Source organism: Lagenorhynchus albirostris, chromosome 9 (assembly GCF_949774975.1).
Source record: "Lagenorhynchus albirostris chromosome 9, mLagAlb1.1, whole genome shotgun sequence".
In the NCBI taxonomy this organism is placed as follows: Eukaryota; Metazoa; Chordata; class Mammalia; order Artiodactyla; family Delphinidae; genus Lagenorhynchus; species Lagenorhynchus albirostris.
In genome coordinates, this window is record NC_083103.1 from 6631688 (window position 1) to 6654206 (window position 22519).

At 53.4% G+C, this 22519-nt stretch overlaps 2 protein-coding genes and 1 long non-coding RNA gene across 6 annotated transcripts; 2 read left to right on the forward strand and 1 right to left on the reverse strand.

Annotated features, from left to right (window-relative positions):
- The first annotated feature begins 34 nt into the window (after positions 1–34).
- C9H11orf68 (chromosome 9 C11orf68 homolog) lies at positions 35–2262 on the forward strand. 2 transcript variants are annotated; one of them, XM_060157602.1, is made up of 2 exons: positions 35–167; positions 844–2262. In XM_060157602.1, the coding sequence occupies exons 1-2, from the start codon at positions 46–48 to the stop codon at positions 1598–1600; spliced, it is 879 nt and encodes a 292-aa protein (XP_060013585.1). In that variant the 5' UTR covers positions 35–45; the 3' UTR covers positions 1601–2262. The 2 variants fall into 2 exon arrangements, with proteins under 2 accessions (XP_060013585.1, XP_060013586.1); XM_060157603.1 differs by lacking the exon at positions 35–167 and adding an exon at positions 238–564.
- Positions 2263–5476: 3214 nt separating this feature from the next.
- LOC132525100 (uncharacterized) lies at positions 5477–15616 on the reverse strand. Its single transcript, XR_009542181.1, has 3 exons — positions 15513–15616; positions 15184–15258; positions 5477–5586 (listed from the first exon to the last, which is right to left on the reverse strand). It is a non-coding gene; the product is annotated as an uncharacterized LOC132525100 (long non-coding RNA).
- Positions 15617–16469: 853 nt separating this feature from the next.
- Positions 16470–22277, forward strand: FOSL1 (FOS like 1, AP-1 transcription factor subunit). 3 transcript variants are annotated; one of them, XM_060158584.1, is made up of 5 exons: positions 16470–16721; positions 18541–18738; positions 20647–20754; positions 21205–21361; positions 22009–22277. In XM_060158584.1, the coding sequence occupies exons 1-5, from the start codon at positions 16632–16634 to the stop codon at positions 22221–22223; spliced, it is 768 nt and encodes a 255-aa protein (XP_060014567.1). In that variant the 5' UTR covers positions 16470–16631; the 3' UTR covers positions 22224–22277. The 3 variants fall into 3 exon arrangements, with proteins under 3 accessions (XP_060014567.1, XP_060014566.1, XP_060014568.1); XM_060158585.1 differs by adding an exon at positions 17141–17831 and having other exon boundaries at positions 16565–16721; positions 21205–22152; XM_060158583.1 differs by having other exon boundaries at positions 21205–22152.
- The last annotated feature ends 242 nt before the right edge of the window (positions 22278–22519 follow it).

Sequence of the window (22519 nt, forward strand, 5' to 3'; positions counted from 1 at the left end):
CTGCGCTTGTCTATAAAGTTGTTGTTGAAGCGGCGGGGCGCTAAGATGGCGGCGGCGGCGGCGGCAGCCGTGGCGGGGGCGGGGCGCGGCGGCGGCGGCGCAGATCCCAGGCAGGAGCGGAGCCGGGCCCGGGGCTGGGCCGGCGCCGAGCGCAGCGAAGGCCGGAGGTGACCCCGGGCGGCGGGAAGGGGTAGGGCGGGGCGGGGCGGGGCGGGGGCGCAGCTAGGGCCGTGGGCGCTAATGGCGGCGGGCGCGGCGGGGCGGGAGGCTGGCCCTCCTGCAGGTTCTATCGACTGTGGGTTCGAGTCCGGACACCGCCCCGTTGGCCTCGGATCGGTCACTGCCGTCTCTGGCCTCAGTGTCCTCGTCGTTAAATGGGCTGGATAACGCCCACCTGGAGGCCTGGCGCCATGGGGCCTGCCGCGGTGCTGCGCGAACGTGTGCTTTGCCTTCCTCCATTAACTCCCGGCGCCCGGGAAAGCTGCCATCCTCTGGCAGGGCCGGGAGGTTCCCACGCCTGAATTCACATTTCGGCCCTGTCACTCACTGCAGGTGTGACCTTGGGTGAGTCCAGTCTCTCTGAGTTTCGGTTTCCTCGTCTGTAGGTCAGGGAGAGTAGTAATGACATTAACAACATCTTCACAGCTTTTGTTCCACTTCAGGCATTTAATTCTCTACAGCTGTTTGAGACAGGAACAGTTGTTATCCATTGTAAAGATGAGGCAACTGAGGCACAGCGACATTTTGCCCAAGGCCACACAGTTAATTCAGTGTCTGGCACCCACTAGGGCCCAGCAAGTTGGGTCTGTCGTGGACCTGCCCTAACTCAGTTCCCTACGGCAGGATGGAACCAGGTGAGGAGCTGGAGGACGAGGACTCTCCAGGTGGTCGTGAAGATGGCTTCACTGCTGAGCACCTGGCTGCAGAGGCCATGGCAGCTGACATGGACCCCTGGCTGGTGTTTGATGCCCGCACCACACCTGCCACAGAGCTGGATGCCTGGTTGGCCAAGTACCCACCATCCCAAGTTACCCGCTACGGGGACCCTGGCTCGCCCAACTCTGAGCCCGTGGGCTGGATTGCAGCATACGGGCAGGGCTATGTCCCCAACTCGGGTGATGTGCAGGGCCTGCAGGTAGCCTGGGAGGCTCTGCAGACCAGCGGGCGGCCCATCACGCCAGGTACCCTGCGCCAGTTGGCCATCACCCACCAGGTGCTCTCTGGCAAATGGCTGATACACCTGGCACCTGGCTTCAAGCTGGACCACGCCTGGGCTGGCATTGCTCGAGCCGTGGTCGAGGGCCGGCTTCAGGTGGCCAAGGTGAGCCCACGGGCCAAGGAGGGTGGGCGGCAGGTCATCTGTGTTTATACAGACGACTTCACGGACCGCTTGGGTGTACTGGAAGCAGATGCAGCCATCCGTGCAGCAGGCGTTAAGTGTCTGCTCACCTACAAACCTGACGTCTACACCTACCTGGGCATCTACCGGGCCAACCGCTGGCACCTCTGCCCCACTCTCTATGAGAGCCGTTTCCAGCTTGGGGGCAGCACCCGTGGTTCCCGTGTGCTGGACCGTGCCAACAATGTGGAACTGACCTAGTGGGGCCAAATGGGGGAGACCACCCTCTGCCGCCCCTGCTAGGGATGGATCCTCCTGTCTGTCTTCCCCTCCTTGTCCCAAGGAGGCTGAGCGTCCCCTGCTCTGAGGACTGGGTCACTCGGGAACTGCCTGCATCTACGAACCCTTTGAACTTCTGTCCTGTGTTCAGGGCTGACTCAAGTCCCCACTGGCTGGAGGCTCTGGCTCCCTGAGTGCCAGACCTTCAGCCTCTCTATTCGCTGCTGCGCCCCTTGGTCATCCAGGACTACAGGCTGGGCGCGGACACCAGCAGGAGAGCCTTCCTTGGCCACACCCTCAGTTTTGGCTGTACCTCCCCCTCCTCCTGCATCCTCCCCTTCTCTTCCTCCCTCACAGGAGAGAAAACCTAGTGCTTCCAGTCCCTCTCCTTGGGGCCTTCACAGTCCAGCGGGCAGAGGCCCTGCAGGCCTGAGCATGCCATTTTGTTGGGGGTGGGTGGGTGATTGTTCCACTCAGCTCCTGGCAGAGACAGGGGCTGCCAGGGCCATGGATACGGGGCCTGCCCCTCCCTGCCATCTCATAGCCCACACCACCTTCCTCCTTTCTTCAGCTACCTTGTCACATGCCTGCTCCTGGCATTTCAATAAAACCCAGCTTGGGTCTGTGTCTTGAGTGTTTTTGAAGACACTGTGTTGGTGGTTACCTGCTTTGGTTGCTGGAGAGAGGCAGGGCCAGGAGAGACTGCCCCTCTGTTCTGACTGGGCCCCCCCAACTGCCTCCAGTAGTAAGATATGCCTCACAGCCAAGGCTGGAGCCTCTCTGAGAGCCTCTGCAAAGCCGGCCCTGTTTCCCCTCCATCCCAAGAATCAGAATCAGTTTCTCAGTGACTTCCCATAAATTCAGAGATTTGGCCCAGCAAAGTCTGAGGGGCTACTGCTAGCTCAGAGGGTATATTTGTGCCCACTAGAGAAAGGTACCTGCTTGGTCCTGGCAGTTCTAGGCCAGGGCACACGGTCTGGTGAACAGAGGATGGGTTGGGTTTCAGCCGCCTAGGCTGGATATCCTTGTGCAGTGAACAACCTGCACAACCTCAGGGAGCCTTGGAAGTCCTCCCATTTCTACTCACCTCTCCCGCCTCCCTGACCATCACAGAGGACACTGGACTGTTTGCACATCACTTCCATATGGATTACTTAATTCTCGCAACCTAACAGGAGAAGATTTGGGCCCAATTTATGGTCAAGAAAATTGAGGCCAAGAGGGGAGAGAGATGATCCCTCAGGGTCATGCAGTGAGTTGGGCAGAGTTGAGACTTGCACCCCAGTTCTCCTCAGGCAGAGTGGCGTCCCTGGCCTCACCTGCAGTTAGCTTTTTGCAACCCAGCAGGCACATTCACTCAACATGACCTCCCTGGGCCATACCGCTCAGCTGAGGCTGCTATAGCTTCTGGGAGGGCCCTGGGCTTGGCTGGCGGCTCCTGGCAGGGAGCCCCTTGGGACGCTGCTCTCGTGCCGTGCTGGAGCTGACTCAGCCTCCAGCAGCCTCATCAAATTGGAATTTGGAGCAGGGGAGCGGAGATGCCACCAGGCTGACTGGGTGGAAGTAGGTGAGTCATAAGATGCTGGCTTGGCCCCCTCCCCAGCCTCCTCCGCACCCGGGGCTGAGTCCCCTTCAGCCCAGCCCTGGGAAGTTCCCAGGGTTGGGTGGTCTCCAGGTCAAAGCCTGGTGCCCCTCAGACTGGCAGTGCCTTGCACTTACCCAAATGGGGCCAAGGTGTGGGAGGATCCTGGCCAGGCCCTTGTGGGTCCCACAAAGATGCCCAAGTGGTGTCAACACCACCTGGTTCTTCTTCCATAAGTAGCCATTTCACACACTTAGCGCCTGTCCTCCATCGTCATGGCCCTGCTTTAGCCCCTTCCTCACTCTCTCTCCCAAACCATTACAACTTGCCTCTTCTGCCCCATTCCCCCTCCCTCCCCCCACTGCCAGCTGTCCTGCAGAGCGGCCTGTGTCCGTCTGCTACTCAAAGCCCTTCTGTGGCTCCCCACAGCCTGCAACTTAGAGTCCACTCTCCTGAGCCCGGTATGGCCTAGCCCCCGCCCCCAGCTGCCCCAGCTTCCCTCAGGCGTCCCTTTCTGCCCGTGCTCACCCCCGCCCCCCAGCCCGGAGCCAACTGGCTCTCCCTTCACCCCTGGCACGCAGCCCTGGACCTCAGGCTCTTCCTTCTGCTTGAACACCTGCCTTGCAGTGAGGATCGAGGGGTTACTTATGTAACCACTGGATTAATGTCTCTCTCCCGCTGCTGGCCCCTAAGCCACATGCCCAGACTATGCTCAGTGAAGGCAGAACAATGCCTAAATCTCAGCCCTGTCCCCAGAGGGCCTAGCACAGTTTGTGGCCAGAGCAACCTTTTCATAAATTATTGAATGAATGAACGAGTGACTCAAGTCCATCCCCTGCCACTGCCTGCAGCCTCATCTCCTCCACTCCCTGTTTCACTGCTTCTGGGTCCAGAACCATGAGCTGCCTGTGTTTTTCCTGCACACCCGCTGGCCTCCTCATTTTTGTGCCTATTCTCATGCTGTTGCTTCTGCCTGGTATACCTGACCCTCACCCGCTTCCCTGGCTGACTCCAGATCTCAGATGCACATGCTCAGGTGTCATCCACTCAGAGGTTCCCCCTCCCCCAGCCATGCACACCCCAGGCTCCCGTAATGCACACGCACCTGTGGCTCTCAGCTGTGCATCCGAGGCCCCTCCAGGACAGTGGCTGTGCTTTATCCCCCAGCGTGTCCTCAGCATCCAGCATAGTACCTGGCTTAGCATAAGTGCCAAATAAACATGATTGAATAACTGAGTGACTGAATGAAAGTTGCCCTCTGTCTCTGGGCCTCAGTTTCCTCATTCCATTCATAACAAGAGCAAGGCACTGTGCTAAGTGTGTACCTACGTTATCTAAGCCTCACCCAGCTCTACTATTATTGCCATTTTGCAGAAGAGGAAACTGAAGCCCAGAGTGGTTCAGTAATTGGTTCAAGGTTACAGAGTTCAGTATTTGAATCCCGGTCATTCAGCTCCACAGCACCCAGCGCACTGTTGAGCCCCCACTATGTGAAAGTGCTGTGGGGAGGGGGGCTGCCGAGGTAATTGAGATCCAGCAACGACTTAGGATCTGATTTGTAAAGCACACAGGTTCGGCCCTCAGAACCACCTGAGAGAGAGGCTGGGCCAAGACTAAGATTCCCATTTTACTGTTGGAGAAACTGAGGCCCAGAGAGTAGAGTGACTAAGCCTACTGAGCAGGAAGGATCTCCCGGGCCTACAGCGGGGACTGCTCCCCTGCCAGGGCAAAAGCTCCCAAGACACACCCACTCAGGCTGGCAGGGAATTGTGTCCTGTTTGTCTGGCCCGTTCCCATACAGGCATCAGGGAGCAGCCCTGACCCGGGGTAGGCCAGGCTGGATAAATTTGGACAAGCCGCTGTGCTCTGCTCCCTTTTATAAAACCACAGAAGGATGACTGAGCCAGGAAAAGGAGGACACCTGCACTGCATCTACTCCCGCTCGTATGCACCGCGAACCCCAGCCCCCAGGCAGGAGGCTCCAGAGGGGCTAGCCTGTGAATGGGGAGAATCTCTACCCACCTCCTGATTCCGGCTAGGGTGAGGGGCTGAATCGGGGAGGACAGGAAACAGCTGAGTCGGGAGAAAGCTTCAGCCAGAGCTTTGGCGAGGTTTGGGGGATTTTCCCAGCAACTGCACCCCACTCCCGCCCACTGGGAGGGGCCCTGGCAGAGACCAGGCTTGGGTCACACAGCTGATTCATCTGAGGAGGGAAACTCCCCGTTTCTCTGACGCGCATCCCCCAGGTGCTGAGGAGTAACCTGAGGGCACCTAGCCCAGAAACCTACCTTTCCTTGATTACTGGCCTCCTAGTAGGGCTTGAAACGCCCCCAGGCTGGACAGAGGGACAGAGTTGGGCAGGGTGGCAGGGCATCGGGGCAGCTTCCTAGGGAATAGAGGCAGAGACTGGAACCAGAGCGACGGCTGGACAAGGGGCACCTCAGGCATTTCCCCCCCCTTACCCATTTTTCAGATGAGAAAACTGAGGCTCAGATAGCAAGAACAAACACACATGCAGACCTGCTCTGTTCCAAACACTACTCTAAGCAGTTTGTACGCATTCACCCCTTTTGGTCCTCACAGCCCTCGTTTTACTGAGGAGTAAACTGAGCAGAAAGGGGGTAAGTAAAGGCCACAGTCAAGGCTGGAAATGCTCCGGAGGCTCTCCACAACGCCCGAGCACTGTGCACACCCCTACGGCAGGGTGCTCCCCCCTCTCCCTGAGCACCTCTGGCCCCAGGGGCCAGAGACCTCCCTGGGGTGAAGTCTGAAGTGGTCTCTGGGGACCCTTTATCCTCACGTCCCAACTCAGGCCCCTGGGAACCCTAGAGGACAGGCAGGTCACCCACGGGACCCTGGCTCCTCCGAGGCTAAAGGGAGAAAGCTGGCTCCTGCAGAAAAAAAAATCAGCCAAACCCACAGAGGGCAGGAGAGGGCAGCGAGGCGTTCCCGCCAAAATCTTCCTCTGGAGGGTTTTGACTCCTTTCCAAAGACCAATCCTTTCCCGCCCCCCCATCCCTGCGTCAGAGCCTCCCTTTCCTGTCTGCCTGCCCCCGGCCCTGACACCACACACACTCATGCCCGCACACACAGGCACACACGTGCACACAGAGAGTCCAGCCTCCAGGCCACTGCCCCTCAGCAGGCCGGCCCTGCGCCCTCTGTCCTGGGCCAGGGGCCCGCTGGCTACTCGAGGGGAGCTGAGGGTGTGGCTCTGTGGAGTGTAGCCCAGGGCCCCACGCAGACAACCTCTGCCCATCTGGCTCCCACTCACAAGCGGATGACTCACCCCCTTGTCCCCCATGACTCAGTTTACACGGGTGCCCAGAGGTCCTCCCAGCGAGGGTGGGGCGGTTTATTAGCCCAGCCCAGGCCTACCAGCCTTTCACCCCTGGATGAGAGTCTCATCCCCCTCCTGGCCCACAGCCAGAGCCGGCACCCGGAGCCTGGAGCCTGGAGGTGGCGGGAAGCCTCAGGCCTGGGAGGGTAGGAGAGTCCAAGAACTGAGTGACAGTCCCCAACTTCCCTGGGCCTGGGTCTGCAGGGAACAGCAGCTACTCTAAGAAATAAGAGGCCAGGCTGAGCGGGCAGAGCGCCATCACGGGCACCAACAGCAGAGCCCTCGATGTCCTGCATTCAGAGGAAATGGTCCACGTGGCACAAAACATAACAGCAAGAAAACCCTCACTAACGTGTATTGATCGCTTACTGTACCAGTCCTGTGCTAAGTGCCATCCATACCTTGCCTCATGTACTGAAGGGCGCGTACAATCATTATGATCTCCGTCTTAAAAGTGAGGAAACAAGCATAAAGAAGAGAATGACCCAGGTCACACAGCCAGGACTCAAACCCAGGCCATCCAACTCCAGAGCTCACGTTGCTATCCCTCCTGCCTCCCTGAGCCGCGCTGGTTGGAAGAGGGATGACGGCCCATTCTGCCCTGCCCCTTCCCCCAGCGCAACTCTGCGGAAACCTCTGGTTTTAGGGATCACTGTATGTAAACCACTAATCTGCAAGAAGGAAAAACTGAGGCTCCCAGAGGGAAAAAGACTGGCCTGAGGTCCCATAACAAATCAGAGGTGCAGCCAGAGCTGGGACCATGTAGTTAACACTCTCCCCAGTGCCCTGGGATGGAGAGGTCTGCCCCCGCACAGACTCCCTGCAACCCTTTAGCCCAGCTCCTTTCCCTCTCTGGAGCCTCATGTGCTCCTCTGCATCATGGGGACAGGACTGCCTTCACAGCAGGGTGGCATGAGGCTCAAAGGACAGCAGAGGGACCAGTGCTCAGTGGCATCTGGGGAATGAGGAGGGTGATACCTAGGCCCTGGAAGCAGCAGCCCAGCCCCTTCTCATCCCACCCTGTTCCTCGGCCCAGGCCCCACCAAATGGCTCCCTCCACCCCACGGGCCAGAAGACCTTCCCATAAGGGACTCCAGCCCCCTCCTCCCCAGACTCCAGCCTCAGTAAAGTGAGCATAGGTCCCTTCCCCATTCAAATAGCACTCAGGGGTCCTCTTGTCCTCTAGCCCAAGTCAAGCCCCTCACACGGGACTAAGGGCCCTGGCTTAGGCCTCACTCAGCCCACCCTTCCCATCATGGTCCCAATACACATTCTACCACATGCCCTAGACAACAGGGAGCCAGGCCTCGCCTCTCCCAACCCCCCGGGCCTTTGTAAAGCCTACTGACTCCAAATCCAGAAATATCTCCTCCATCTTCAGATACCCCTCAACCAGGAAACCTGCTGCCCCTACCCTCACAATAGGAAAGCATCCTTCCTTCCTGGGCGCTCCTGTAATTCCCCCGGCGCTCTCCAGCTCCCGGCCCCAGCACTCTCTACCTTCCACCAGGGATGTTTTCCTCAGCAGCTGATCCCTTTTTTGGGCTGTAAACACCTTGGGGCCAGGACCAAGTCTGCTTCCCTACCTCCCCGACTGCTGGTTCCATTCGACTTTAACTCTGTTAATTCAGGAGAATGGATAAACTTGTCCATCATGCAACGGGACCAGACTCAGAAATCAAAAGAAGTGAATTACTGCTACCCACAACCTGGATGAATCTCACAGACATAATGGTGAGAAACGGAAACCAGACACAAAAGAGTACACACTGTATGATTCCACTGATGTGAAAATCTAGAAGAGACAAAACTGATCTATGGTGATAGAACCGAGATAAGTGACTTTCTGGGGTAGGGAGGATTGACCGCAAAGGGGCAGGAGAAAATTTGCTGGTGGATGGAAATATTCTATATCGTGACTGGAATGTGCTTACATGAGTGAATACAAATGGTCAGACATAAGACCGGCACATTTTTGAAAATGTAAATTTTACTGAATGTAAAATATACCTCAACGAAGTAGATTTTTGTTTGATGGGGCAGGTCTACATATACTCAGTGGAAGGATTTCCAAGATATAAGAAAACAAAAAAGCAAGGAGCAAAACAGGGTGTAGAGCAGGCTAACTTCTGGGTAAAAAGATAGGCAAGAGACTGAATACAATAGGGAGGGAGGCTTTTCACTGTACACCCTTGGGTAGCTTCTGGATCTTGAAGCATGTAAATGTATTACCTAGTTGAAAAACAAATGCAATGAAAAATTTTAAAACATAAGGCAAAGTAAAAAATAAAAATCATGTTTTAAAATAATTTTTTCTCTTACATGCACTATATATATATATATATATATATATATATATATATATATAGTGTTTTGTGTTTGTCTCCCCCAAACAGAAAATCTTTAAAAATTATTCTGAGCAGGTTTAAAAAAAAAAATGTAATACCCTGCATAGTGCTATGGGACTCTATTACATGAGGGATTTAACCTAGGTTAAGGACTCATGGGACTTATCTGGTGGCGCAGTGGTTAAGAATCCGCCTGCCAATGCAGGGGACACGGGTTCGAGCCCTGGTCCAGGAAGATCCCACATGCCGCGGAGTAGCTGAGCCCGTGTGCCACAACTGCTGAGCCTGCACTCTGCAGCCTGCAAGCCACAACTACTGAAGCCCGTGCACCGAGACCCCGTGCTCCACAATGAGAAGCCCGCGCACCACAATGAAGAGTAGCCCCCACTCGTCGCAACTAGAGAAATCCCGAGTGCAGCAACGAAGACCCAATGCAGCCAAAAATAAATAAATATATAAAAATTAAAAAAAAAAAAAAAGGACTCATGAGGACTTCCCTGGTGGTCCAGTGGTTAAGAATCAAAATTCCAATTCAGGGGACGCGGGTTCAGTCCCTGGTCGGGGAACTAAGATACCACATGCTGTGGGGCAACTAAGCCCAAGCGTTGCAACTACTGAGCCTGCACGCAACAACTAGAGAGAAGCCCGCGTGCCACAAAGAAGAGCCCACATGCCACAAAGAAAGAGCCCACATGCCGCAACTAAGACCAAATGCAGCTAATAAATAAATAAATAAATAAAGGACTCATGGACTCATGGAAGGCCTCCTGAGGAAGTGATGGGGAAACTGAGACCTGCAAGATGAGAGTTGCCCAGGCAAGGGGATGAGGGAGGGCATTGTGGGCAGAGAGAATAGCCTCTGCAAAGGTGAGAAGCTTGGTCCAGTAGTAAGCCTGGTGCAGAGAGAGTAACTGGGTGCTGCTGAGGGAGGACCCTGGGCAGGTGGCCCACACCTGGAAGGGCCTGGGATGCCATGTTAAGGATTCTGGCTGTTTTCAAAGGACAGACCAGTAAGGCAGTGAGGAGCTCAGGCTCCGGAGACTGACTGCTTAGGTTCAAATCCTGGCTCCACAATTTCCTTGCTGTGTGGCTTTCAGCTAGTTGATTAATTTCTCTATGCCTCCATTCCCTAATCTGTAAAATGGGTATAATATTATTATCTGTCTCTACAGGGTTGTTGTGAGGATTAATGAATTACTTTGAACAGTGCCTGGTTCATAAGAGCTACATGAGCGTGAGCCACTAGTGTGACCCTTTTAGCCCTCCAAGTCCCCCAATCAACGGACAACCAAAAAGAACACAGAGTGTATCAAGCATCCTGACCCCACCCCTTCCCAAACCTCAGACCCTCCTGTGTAGCAATTTGAAGCATGGTGGCTCGGAAGGGTCCAAGTCTGAGGGTGAAATGGTCAGAATTGTAAGAGATTTTTCTGTGAACATTGTCAGGATTTTAAAAATTCCTCAGGCTGCTTGTGGGAAGTGGAGGGGAGGGAGCAAGCTGGAGGCTGTGGAGAGTGTCCAGAACAGATGGGAGGGGACTAGGACCAAGGGAAAAAAATCTTTTTGTTGAAATGAACTGAAATGTCACCTCCAGATGTGGGGAGACTGGAATTCTGACCCACTGCTGGTGGGTTGGAGAACTGTTGGAGAGAATCAAAGCCAAATTTATAGGTACCCTATGACCCACAAATCCACCCTGGGCACATATCCAAGAGAAGTGAGTGCAATTGGCCACCGAAGGACATATCAAGAATGCTCATGAGGGAATTCCCTGGCAGTCCAGTGGTCAGGACTCCGTGCTTCCACTGCAGGAGGCACGGGTTCAATCCCTGGTTGGGGAACTAAGATCCTGCAAGTCACGCGCAGCACAGCCAAAAAAAAATGTTCACAGCAGCCTTATTCAGAAGAGCCCCAAACTTGGAGAGCCCCCAATATCATCATCAGAATGTAGAGAGTGATTATGGGATATTTGTGCAATGAAATGCTACACAGTAATGGGAAAGACCAAGCTACTGCTTTACCCAACAATGTAGACGAATCCCTCAGACATGCTGTGTAAAAGAAGCCAGACCCCGGACTTCCCTGGTGGTCCAGTGGTTAAGGCTCCGTGCTTCCAATGCAGGGGGCGCGCAGGTTCGATCCCTGGTCAGGGAACCAGAATCCCACGTTCCGCATGGTGCGGCCAAAAAAAAAAAAAAGAAACCAGACCCAAGAGAGTACATGCTGTATGTTTCCATTTACATGAAGTTCAAGAACAGGCAAAACTGATCTATGACTCTAGAAGTCAGAATAGTGGTTACCTATAGATGGGGGATGGTGAGTGGGAGGAGGCACAAAGAGGTTCTGGGCTGTTGGAAATACCCTACACCTTGATCAGGGTGGTAGCTACATGCGTTTACATACATGTAAAAAATCACTGACCTGAACATGTTGGATGAGTGTACTTTACTGTAGTTATGTTAAACTTCAATTTCATCAACAACCTAAATATAAGAATCAAATTATAAAACTATTAGAAGAAAACATAGGGGTGAATGTTCATGACCTCAAATTTGGCAATGGATTCTTCAATTGGACACTGGGAGCATGAGCAACAGAAGGAAAAATAGGTGAACTGAACTTCAAAAAAATTATAAAAACTTTTGGGCATCAAAGGACTTTATGAAGAATGTGAAAAGACCACCTACAGAATGTTAGAAAACATTTGCAAATCATATATCTGATAAGCGTTTGGTAGCCAGAATATATAAAGAACTCATATAATTCAGCAACAACAAAAAGAAAGCAACCTAATTAAAAATGGGCAAAGGACTTAAATACACATTTGTCCAAAAAATATATACAAATGGCCAACAAGCATATGAAAAGATGTTCATTGGTCATTAAGGAACATGATTGGTTATTAAGGAAATGCAAATCAAGACACAATGAATAGAGAACAAATGTATGGACACCAAGGGGGGAAAGCGGCGGGGGCGGGGGGTAGGGGGTAGTGTGATGAACTGGGAGATTGGGATTGACATATATACACTAATATGTGTAAAATGGATAACGAATAAGAACCTGCTGTATAAAAAAATAAATAAAATAAAATTCAAAAAAGAAAAAGAGACACAATCACTTCACACCCTCTAGGATATATTTTAAAAACAGAAAATAATAAGTGTTGGCAAGGATGTAGAGAAATTAGAACCCTCAGGCACTGCTGGTAGGAATGTAAAAGGGTACAACCACTGTGTAAAACAGTCTGGCAGTTCTCACAAGATTACACAGAGAGTTACCATATGACCCAGCAATTCCACTGTTAGGTATATGCCCAAGATAAATGGAAACACATGTTCACACAAAAGCTTGTACACAATGTCCACAGAAGCATTATTCATAATAGCCAAAAAGTAGAAACAACCCAACGTCCATCAACTGATGAATAAATAAATTGTGGTATAGCCATACAATTGAATATTATTCAGCCATAAAAAGGAGTGAGGTGTTGCTACTTGCTACAACACTGATCAGCCTGGAAAACATTATGTTAAGTGAAAGAAGCCAGACACAAAAGGTCACAAATTGTACAATAAATTTTCCATTTATATGAAATGTCCATATGAGGCAAATCTGTAGAAACAGAAAGCAGATTAGTGGATACCAGGGGATGGGAGGAGGGGCTAATTGGGAGTCATTACTTAATGGATATGGAGTGTTTTTCTGGGATAATTTAAAAGTTTTAAAACTAGAGAGAAGTGGTGGTTGCACAACATCGTGAATGCACAAAATCCCATTGAAGTGTACACTTTAAAATGGCTAGGAAGGGGCTTCCCTGGTGGCGCAGTGGTTGAGATTCCGCCTGTCGATGCAGGGGACACGGGTTCGGGCCTTGGTCTGGGAAGATCCCACATGCCGTGGAGCGGCTGGGCCCGTGAGCCATGGCCGCTGAGCCTGTGCTCCACAACGGGAGAGGCCCATGTACGCAAAAAAAAAAAAAAAAGGCTAGGAAGGAACTTCCCTGTTGGCGCAGTGATTAAGTATCCGCCTCCCAATGCAGGGACACGGATTCGATCCCTGGTCCGGGAAGACCTCACATGCCGCGGAGCAACTAAGCCCGTGCGCTGCAACTACTGAGCCTGCGCTCTAGAGCCCGCGAGTTACAACTACTGAAGCCCACGCGCCTAGAGCCCGTGCTCCGCAACAAGAGAAGCCACCGCAATGAAAAGTGTGCATACTGCAACGAAGAATAGCCCCAGCTCGCCATAACTAGGGAAAGCCCATGTGCAGGAAGGAAGACCCAACGCAGCCAAAAATAAAAATCAATTAATTAATTAAAAGACTTTAACAAAACATTAATTAAAAATGGCTAATTGTATGTTATATGAATTTCACCTCAATTTTAAAACTAAATAAACTTCAATGTAGAAAGTGAACGGAAACTGGAAAACATAAACATCACCTACAATGCCCTGGGAGCATTGACAGAACCTACTGGGCGCAAGGCACACTCATCCACCACCTCCTTTCACCTCATTGCAGCCCCAGGAGGTGGGGATTGTCAGGGGCTCAGAGAGGGAAAGTGATTGAGCCAGTCTCACACAGCTGCCAAGGGACAATGCCTGGATCTTTCAGACCTCCCAGCCCCCAGACTCCTGAAACCACTGTGGCCCCCTGGGATTCTCACCAGGCCTCCCTGGGTGGGAGCCGGTGAGGTCAGGGGCCAGGAACGTTACTGCAGCCACGAGGCGGGCGTTAGTGACTGAGGAGCTTGGAATGTGCTGCCTCTGAAAGGACCTCCTTGTGGCTCCACTGACGGTTAGAGCAGGAAGGGACTTTCAGAGTCACGTAATCACACACACACACACACACACACACACACACACACACGAAACCTGAGCCCCTGCTCAGTCACTGTCCCAGGCTGCTTGGGGAGTGGGGGTAGGGTGGTGTTTCTGGAGCCGGCAGACGAATGCAGTCAAGGCTGACCTGTGTTAAGCCTCGCATGTGCCCCAACCTGGCTGCCTGTGTCACTCCGACCTGTCCTGCTTGGACTTAGCCGAGGAATTCAGATATCAGTTAGTGTGTGTGCATGCGCATGAGTACCTTAGCATGTGATCAGATCCCCCAGAGCTCCCAGCCCTGGGGCTTTTTATTAACACGTAATTATTTTTGCTATTTGTCAAATTTTTACTATATGCTGTATGAAGCATGTGACATCATTTTATATCTATTCTCCGACAACCCTGAGACGTTATCACTATATAGTTATCGTTATGTCTTCATTTTACAGATGAGGCTCTGAGAGACTGTATGCCTCATCCAGAGCACACAGCTGGTGAGCAGCCTAACCAGAATTCGAATTCAGACCTCAGGCTTGTCTGATTCCAGCATATCTGTTCTTTTCCGTGAATCACACTGCCTCAAAAAATCTCTCTCTCTTCTCTCTCTCTCTCTCTCATGCACGCACATGCACACACACACGTGCACACACACACACACACACACCCATATATTTCTCATTCTGGTAAACTGCTGGTGGTTCCTTTTCTTTTCAGAGAATGACAAGCATTGAGTAGAATAAGGGCAAGGGAGAGGCACCAGGCTGGTAACCACCTTCTGAGTGCACATCACTTTACGGCCTACAAAGCACTTTCACATTTGTGATCTCATCTGATCCCACAGCAACCCCATGAGGTCAGCAGGAGGCTCAATTATTCCCATTGGGAGTGGGACTCAGCAGGAAGGTGACCCGCCCAGGGTAACAGAGACAGAAAATGGTGGCACTGAGACTGGAAGCGCAGGGCCAAGCTGGCCTCTTGGCTCTAAGTCCTGAATGTGTCAACTGACCCTGACGTCTGTCCCCAAGGAAGGCAGCCCAGGTCCCCACCTTCCTGAAATCTTCCCTCCCTGAGGACAAAACTGGAGCTGATCAAAAGGAGGTACCAATGGAGGGCCTCCCTAGTGGCACAGTGGTTAAGAATCTGCCTGCCAATGCAAGGGACACGGGTTCGAGCCCTGGTCCGGGAAGATTCCACATGCCGCGGAGCAACTAAGCCCGTGCGCCACAACTACTGAGCCTGAGCTCTAGAGCCCGCAAGTCACAACTACTGAGCCCACATGCCACAACTACTGAAGCCTGCGTGCCTAAAGCCCGTGCTCTGCAACAAGAGAAGTCACGACAACGAAAAACCTGCGCACTGCAACAAAGAGTAGCCCCCGCTCACTGCAACTAGAGAAAGGCCGCGCACAGTAACAAAGACCCAACACAGCCAAAAATAAATGAATAAACAAATTTTTAAAAAGGAGGTACCAGTGGAAAGCAGGAGAGCCCAACTCTCTCTCTGTATAGTTGTGTGACACTGGCAGCTCCTTGTTCTTTCCAGGCCTCAGTTTCTTCATCTGTAGAATGGGAAGAGGCAAAGAAGAAGTTTCAGGGTGGTTCTCTCAGCACTGATATTGTGCATGTGTGAAAACATGTCTGTCTGTGAGGGCTTTGAAAACCCTTGCCTGAGCCCGGGCTTGGAGCTCCCACAGCCCTGATTTGGCAACCTGCTTCAGCCACTAGCTTAGTGATCTTAGGCACCTCATTTCAACATCTCTCAGCCTCAGTTTCCCCATCTGTAAAATGGGGATGATAACGACACCTACCTCCCATGGTTGTTGGTCTTTGGTTGTTGACATTTGGTCCTGGCCTCACATTCACACAGAACTTTGACATAATCCCCAAACAAGGGTGGTGACTATGCAGTCCTGGAAGAGCAGTTACAGTATTTAAAGAAGATGGCGTTTATCAGAGCACAGGACAACTGTGTCCCACCACAGGCTCTCACTGCTAATAGGGGCTCTGAATTAAAATTTGTTATAGCTCCTGAGATTATCCTGAGAGTAGTGCAATTATATTGCATTGCATTTGTGGGTAGTTCAACGCATTAATATGTCATTGTAAGCATTTAAAATATACACCATTTTGGTAACCCTGGTTTGTCATTTATTCACTTTTTAGTATACCTGAACCCTAAAACAATGCAAGTGAGTGGGCCTCACCCCAAGACTTGGATGGTATTAGCACGATTCCTGGCATGAAATAATGGCAGTAGCACGGTCCCTGGCAGTAAATGATGATGATGACAATAATTACATCAATCACATTTATAATCCGATTTACAGTTTCCAGACCACTTTCACATTCTTCATTCCAACTTCCCACGCGTGGCAAGCTCGCTATGTGATTATTTCGTCCCATTTTACGGATGCAAACACTGAGGCCAGACCAAGCAGTGGAGAGGCTCTGGAGTCTGGCGGCGGAGGTCTAGGTCTGCGCTTGAGGCCTGGGAGGGGCTGGGTGGGGCGGGGCGCCCGGCTGCTCTCAGGTGCGTCTGTCCGCGGGGGAATCCTTCGCTCCACCTGGGCGCGGCGAGGAAATTGCACCATGTATGGGCAGCTACGTCAGAGGGGGCGGACCCGCCGCTGTCTCTGGGGGCCGCCAAGTCCTCCCCTTTTGCCCAACAAAAGTCGGCTACTGGATCGTAGGAAGCGATGAAAAGTTCAGGGCGGACTGACAAAAGGCAGTGCGTCTGGAGAGGTGGAGCCCAGAGTTGTCCAGAGCCGCTGCGATACGCCCGCTCTCCGCTCCCACCCCCAGTGGAAGTGGTTCAGCCCGAGGACTTCTCATTCATAAAAAGAAAAGACTCCGCTAGGAGCGAGTGAGTCAGAACCGAAGCCGCCGACGCGGACCCCACAAAGCAGCCAGCCCAGGGCATGTTCCGAGACTACGGGGAACCCGGGCCGAGCTCCGGGGCCGGTGGTGCGTACGGCGGCCCGGCGCAGCCCCCGGCGACAGGCCAGCAGGTGAGAGGAACCCGACGCCTGGGATCCCCAGGTGGACAGAGCCTGGGACTGTGCGGGCCGCTCCCGCACACTCGGGGACTGGGACCGGGAACAAGGAGCAGGGAATGGGTCTCGGAGCAGTGGCAGCGGATTATGCCCATTCTCCGCTGTCTAAGGGCACTTTCTCCCCCACTCCCCAGCGGAACGGGCGCGGCGGGCGGAGCAAACATCTGCGAACATCCCCTCTCGCGCTCGTACCCCTTCCCGTCTCTGTCTGCTGTCTATCTGTCCCTCCGTCTCCGTTACCTTCTTTCCTTCTTCCTGTTCACCGCTAATTTCTTTGTCCCATCTACGTCGGAAGGGGACCCCTTAGTCCGGGATTAGTCCTAGCCCCGACAGGATCAGAGAGGGTCTGATCCATCTCGGACTCACTTTCCGAGGTCCGGAGTCTGAGCCGCGGCCGCCGAGACGTCCCTACGCACGGGATCCACCGCCAGGCTAGCCCCGACAGACTGCGAATCCTCGGCAGTCTGTCTGTGATCATCCGTGTGCCTGACCGTTTGTTTGTCCCTCCCCACCCCGTCGCCAAGTCCTCATCCCCATCTCGGCGCAGTGGAGCCTGGTGGGCCCCGGGAGACTGGCCCTTGACCCTTTTACGGGTTGGGGCCGGTGGAAACCGCGAGGTGCCGGAAGTGCGCGAGGTCCTGCAGCGGCAACTCCCGCGCCCCCGACTCTCGGCACCGAACGGCGTCCGCTGAGGGTTGAGGGGGGACCCGGGAGGCTGCAGGTGCCCATTTCCTGTCGAGGGGCCGTGAGCACGTGTCGCTAGGGGAGGGAAGGAGCGGCGTCCGTTCCGCCGAGTCACGGCGGCGAGTCACGGTGGCTGACTCACCCGGAGCGCCCCTCCCTTCCTGGCTCGGAGCGTCCCGGGCCCGGACAACCTCGGGACCGGGAGATGCCGCCGGCGGCACCTCGGCCCGGAACTGGGGTCACTGGGTCACTAGGCCCGCAGCGCTGAGCCGGGGACACTGCTGTCCAGACTTGCCTGGGCTTGAACCCAGTTCTCCTCCGGAACACTGAGCCCCCATCTCAACCCATTCCTCACGTTTCTGGCTGAAAGTATCATGACAGGTAATACCTGGAGCGCATACTGTGCAGCCTTGCATTGTGATGGGCAGTTTCCACCTCATTTACTTCACCTCACAGAATCCAAGACCCCACTGATTTTAAAACCCACCATTATTTTGTGCCACTAATTTTTTTTTAAAAGTTGCCAATTCAACTATGATTTCAGAGCTACTGAAGGGAACTTGTTAGCATCAGTGAAATGCTGTAATCCTCACCTATGACAATATTAAAAACAAGGAAACGGAGGCACATTGAAGTTAAATAATTCGCCCTGACAGCCAGTAAATGGCTGAGCTAAGATTAGAACTGGGCTAGCTGGAACTCAGAGCAGTGGCTCTTGCCCACCATGGCCCCTGTGTGTTGGGCACCTGCCAGTTACCAGGCTCTGTCACACACACATTCTCTCACCTGATTCTCACAGTCACCCTCGAAGTTAGGGGCTGTCATTATCCTCTTTATGTAGATGGGACTCAGGCAGGGTGCAAAAGTGGGTAAGAAGAGCCTGGCTGCCTGGATCCAAACCCCACTTCCCACTTATTGGCTGTGTGTCTAGGGACAACTGTTTTCCTGTCAGAAAATGAAGATACTCTTGTGCAAAGTATATGAGTATTTGTAAAGTGGTTGGGACAGCACCTGGAATTCACACTTTATTACTGGAAGCCCCTCAATTCACAGAGACCTTATCCCTGGCCCTCCATGTCTTATCCCTCAGAAGTTCCACCTCGTGCCAAGCATCAACACTGTGAGTGGCAGCCAGGAGCTGCAGTGGATGGTTCAGCCTCACTTCCTGGGACCCAGCAGCTACCCCAGGCCTCTGGCCTACCCCCAGTACAGTCCCCCACAGCCCCGGCCAGGAGTCATACGGGCCCTGGGCCAAACTCCAGCAGTGCGTCGCCGGCCCTGTGAACAGGTAAGAAGCAGTGGCGTTTGCACGGGTTCTTGTGCCCACAGGGATGCTGAGGTGCAGAGCATAAGCTCTTGCCCAGAACGCAGGCTTAGAAGGGGCATGGGGAGAACAGACCCATTGGTGACTACTGGCCAAGACAGAAAGTGATGAGACCCCCTGGGGAGACCCAGAGGGCAAAGCAGTCACTTCTGGATCAAGGAAGGCTTCCTACAGGCCTAGAAGGATGGGTAGGATTTGAATAGAGAGAAAGATGAAAGAAAAGACATTCCAGGAAGAGGGGATGGCAGGAGAAGGAACGGAGGTAGCAGTGAGAACATGCAAGGTGTATGTGTGGAAAGTTGTGTGGACAGTAGAGGGTCTCCAGCTGCTGACAGGTATGGAGAGGGCGGGCTTATGCTGTCTATGTTGCTGGGAAGAGAACAGAAAGAGGAGGGTTCTCTTCAGCTACTCTCTGAGGCTCTGTTTCTCTATCTCATTTAATCCTCACGAAAACCCTCTTGGGAATGAACTCTGGTATTCCCCATCTTACAGCCAAGGAAATGAAGGCACAGAGAGGTAGTCACTTGCCCAAGATCACACAAGTAGTGAGTAATGAGACAGGTCTGTCCAATTCTAAAGTCAGATCGTAACCACTAATCCACACTGTCTCACCAGGAGGTTAAGAGAAGGCTTGAAGCTTAGAGAGCTGGGAACTCTTACCTCCCAAACCACGGTTCTTAGCAGCACACTGCTAATAAAGTCCGTGCCAAAATAAATGAATAAGAGCTAGAGGGTCTTTAGGGAGTGGTTCCACTTTCCTCTCCCTGGGGCATTTTGGTATCTGAGACTATAGTGGGTGAGGTCTGCACGTTAAGGAGCTTGCTCTGACAGCAGGGTAGAGGATGGGGAAGACGTCAGGATCCTAACAAAGATGTGCCGTCGGCCAGGGGTGACTTCCCCAGAAACAGAATGGCTGGCTTTTGTGACCAACTGGAAGGAGACCATGGTGTAAGCCCCAGAGGCAGGCTCCTGGACTTCCTTCAGCCATGATCCTGGGTACTCCTAGACTGAGGCTGTGAGCTGTGAGTGGGGTCCTTTCGGGGGAGGTGGTCTCCATCAGCTGGCCTCTTTCTCAATGTTAAATAGAGTGAGTGGATTTTAATTTCTGCCCTGGAACCACAAACAAGTTATTCTTTCTTCTCTGGGCTTCAGTTCCTTACACGAAAAGTTGGGTTAAGAATCTTTATAAACAGATGTAGAGAACAAACGTATGGACACCAAGGGGGGAAAGCGGCGGGGTGGGGGGGCATGTGGGGTGGGATGAACTGGGAGACTGGGATTGACATATACACTAATATGTATAAAATAGATAATAAGAACTTGCTGTATAAAAAAAATAAATAAAACTTAAATGATTAAAAGGAATCTGTGTAAAGCTCTTAGCTGGCACATAGTAGATTCCCGATGAACAACTATTTAGCAGCTCTCATTAGCCCCTCTTGGTGCTTACAGCCCCTGGGGAAGAGGAGACTCGGTTATCAAGAGACTGAAAAGAATGAGGGTCCTTTTAAAAAGAGTGGCCTGGTCCCAGAGGCTCATGGGAGGAAAGGCCACTTATAGCTGCGGAATGAAAGAAGCTTCCAGGAACGGCCGGGGTCGGGTGGGGAATCTTAGCTGAGCCTGGGAGAGGAGGAGGGTTAAGGTTTGTAGAAGGACGGGAAGGGCATTCCGAGAGGAATCATAGGAGGCAAAAGCTGGGTGCGAGGAGGAAATATGACTCATCCAAGCTTACTAAAGCGGGGAACCGGTCGGGGTGCAGAGGTCCCAAAACGCAGCCTGAGGGTGCCCCTGCGCTGCCATGCCCTCGGCCAGGCTCCTACCACTGGGCCAGCAGCACAGGGTCCACCTCACTGCTCTCTCTACCCTCCCCAGATCAGCCCCGAGGAGGAGGAACGCCGTCGAGTGAGGCGCGAGAGGAACAAGCTAGCCGCGGCCAAGTGCAGGAACCGGAGGAAAGAACTGACCGACTTCCTGCAGGCGGTGAGCACCGGCGAGTGCGGAGGGTGCCCAGGTCCCGGCCCACCCAACCTCAGAAGGCCCCCAGTTCCCAAGAGCCCGCGGGGCCGCAGGGGGCGCCGGTATATGAAGTCCCCTGCCCCACCCCCGGCTCCCTGTCGGAGGCGCACTCCGACGAGGAAAATGTGATTAAAAATTAATTGCAGCGGGTCTCTCTCTGAACAGAGAAGAGCTGAAGCTGGGACCGACAATGTCCTTCGAAGATGCCCCCCGAGCCTGATGGGAGTCGTGCCCATTTTCTCCCATCGACTCATGGGAGTTGTAGTCCAGACTTGCTGGAGACTCCCCACTCCCCCCCGCCCCCTCGCCACCACCACCCACCTTCCGCGCCCCAACCTTCCAATCACTACCACAGTGGGAGGCTCCGCGGTATTCAGCCCTCATCCTCCTGACTCCTCTCCTGATCGTCCACAGGAGACCGACAAACTGGAGGACGAGAAATCCGGGCTGCAGCGAGAGATTGAGGAGCTGCAGAAACAGAAGGAGCGCCTGGAGCTGGTGCTGGAAGCCCACCGCCCCATCTGCAAAATCCCGGAAGGGGCCAAGGAGAGCGAAACCAGCGGCACAGGCGGTACCAGTGGCACCAGCAGCCCACCAGCCCCCTCCCGCTCTGTGCCTCGTATCTCCCTTTCCCCAGGGCCTGTGCTTGAACCCGAAGCATTGCACACTCCCACGCTCATGACCACACCCTCCCTGACTCCTTTCACCCCCAGTCTGGTCTTCACCTACCCCAGCACACCGGAGCCCTGTGCCTCAGCCCACCGCAGGAGTAGCAGCAGCAGTGGGGACCCCTCTTCTGACCCCCTTGGCTCCCCAACCCTCCTGGCCTTATGAGGCACTCCAGCCCCCACTCCCTGCGGGTGCTACCCTCACCAATATTTCCCTGCCCATTGGTCCAGCTGGCCTGGACCATATCTCATGTCCAACCCCAGCAGATTCTTCTCCATCCCTCCAGATGAGACTGGGCATATTTTGCTTCCTGGTAGTGCCAGCTTGGGGCTACCAAAGCTGCCCCCTCTTTCTCTAGAGCTGGCCTCTCTAGCACAATTTGCACTAAGTCAGAGACAAAGTGGTTCCTGTTTGTTGGAGAAAATTCCGGGCAGCTCCCAAGGGACTTTGTAGATTCTCAGAGGTCCTCTGGAGCCCTAAATCCCTGCAGATCACCCCTATAGTCACCATCACCCTCTTCCTGTGATTCACCCAACCCTACCCTGACAGGAGGTGATGCTCTACCCGCCGAGAACACTAACTCACCCAGCCCCACTGCCAGCAGCACCAGGTTATTGAACCAGGACACTCTGCCAGCCCCTCATAAGTGGAACAGCTCAGGAGGTGCCAGAGGTTTCTATGATGAGCTGACCTGCAGCCCCAGCTCTGAGAAGACTTTAGCTCCAAGCCTCCACAGCGTGGGCAGCTGCTATTTATTTTCCTAAAGAGAGTATTTTTATACAAACCTGCCAAAATGGAATAAAAGGCTTGCAGCTCTAGCCTGCTCTCATTGGACCCAGAGGCTAAAGGGAGAAGATTTGGAGCCAGAAGCCCTAGGCTCCCATTTCAGCTCCACCAATTCACTACATGACCTTGGACAAATTCTTTGATATTTCTGGACCTTGATTTTCTTATCTGACAAGTGAGGCTACGTCTGTTCTGCCTCAGCTCCAGGACTGAGAGGAGGCACAGAAGTGCTATGAGGTGCCAAGCCAAGAGGATTACCATCCTCCTCCTGGTG

Excerpts from the sequence above, each read along its gene's own strand:
- FOSL1 (XM_060158583.1), top strand. The coding sequence starts at position 16,632 with ATGTTCCGAGACTACGGGGAACCCGGGCCGAGCTCCGGGGCCGGTGGT. Across the intron at positions 18,739-20,646 it reads GTCGCCGGCCCTGTGAACAG|ATCAGCCCCGAGGAGGAGGA; the intron begins GTAAGAAGCAGT and ends TACCCTCCCCAG. Across the intron at positions 20,755-21,204 it reads TGACCGACTTCCTGCAGGCG|GAGACCGACAAACTGGAGGA; the intron begins GTGAGCACCGGC and ends GATCGTCCACAG.
- C9H11orf68 (XM_060157602.1), top strand. The coding sequence starts at position 46 with ATGGCGGCGGCGGCGGCGGCAGCCGTGGCGGGGGCGGGGCGCGGCGGC. Across the intron at positions 168-843 it reads GAGCGCAGCGAAGGCCGGAG|GATGGAACCAGGTGAGGAGC; the intron begins GTGACCCCGGGC and ends TCCCTACGGCAG.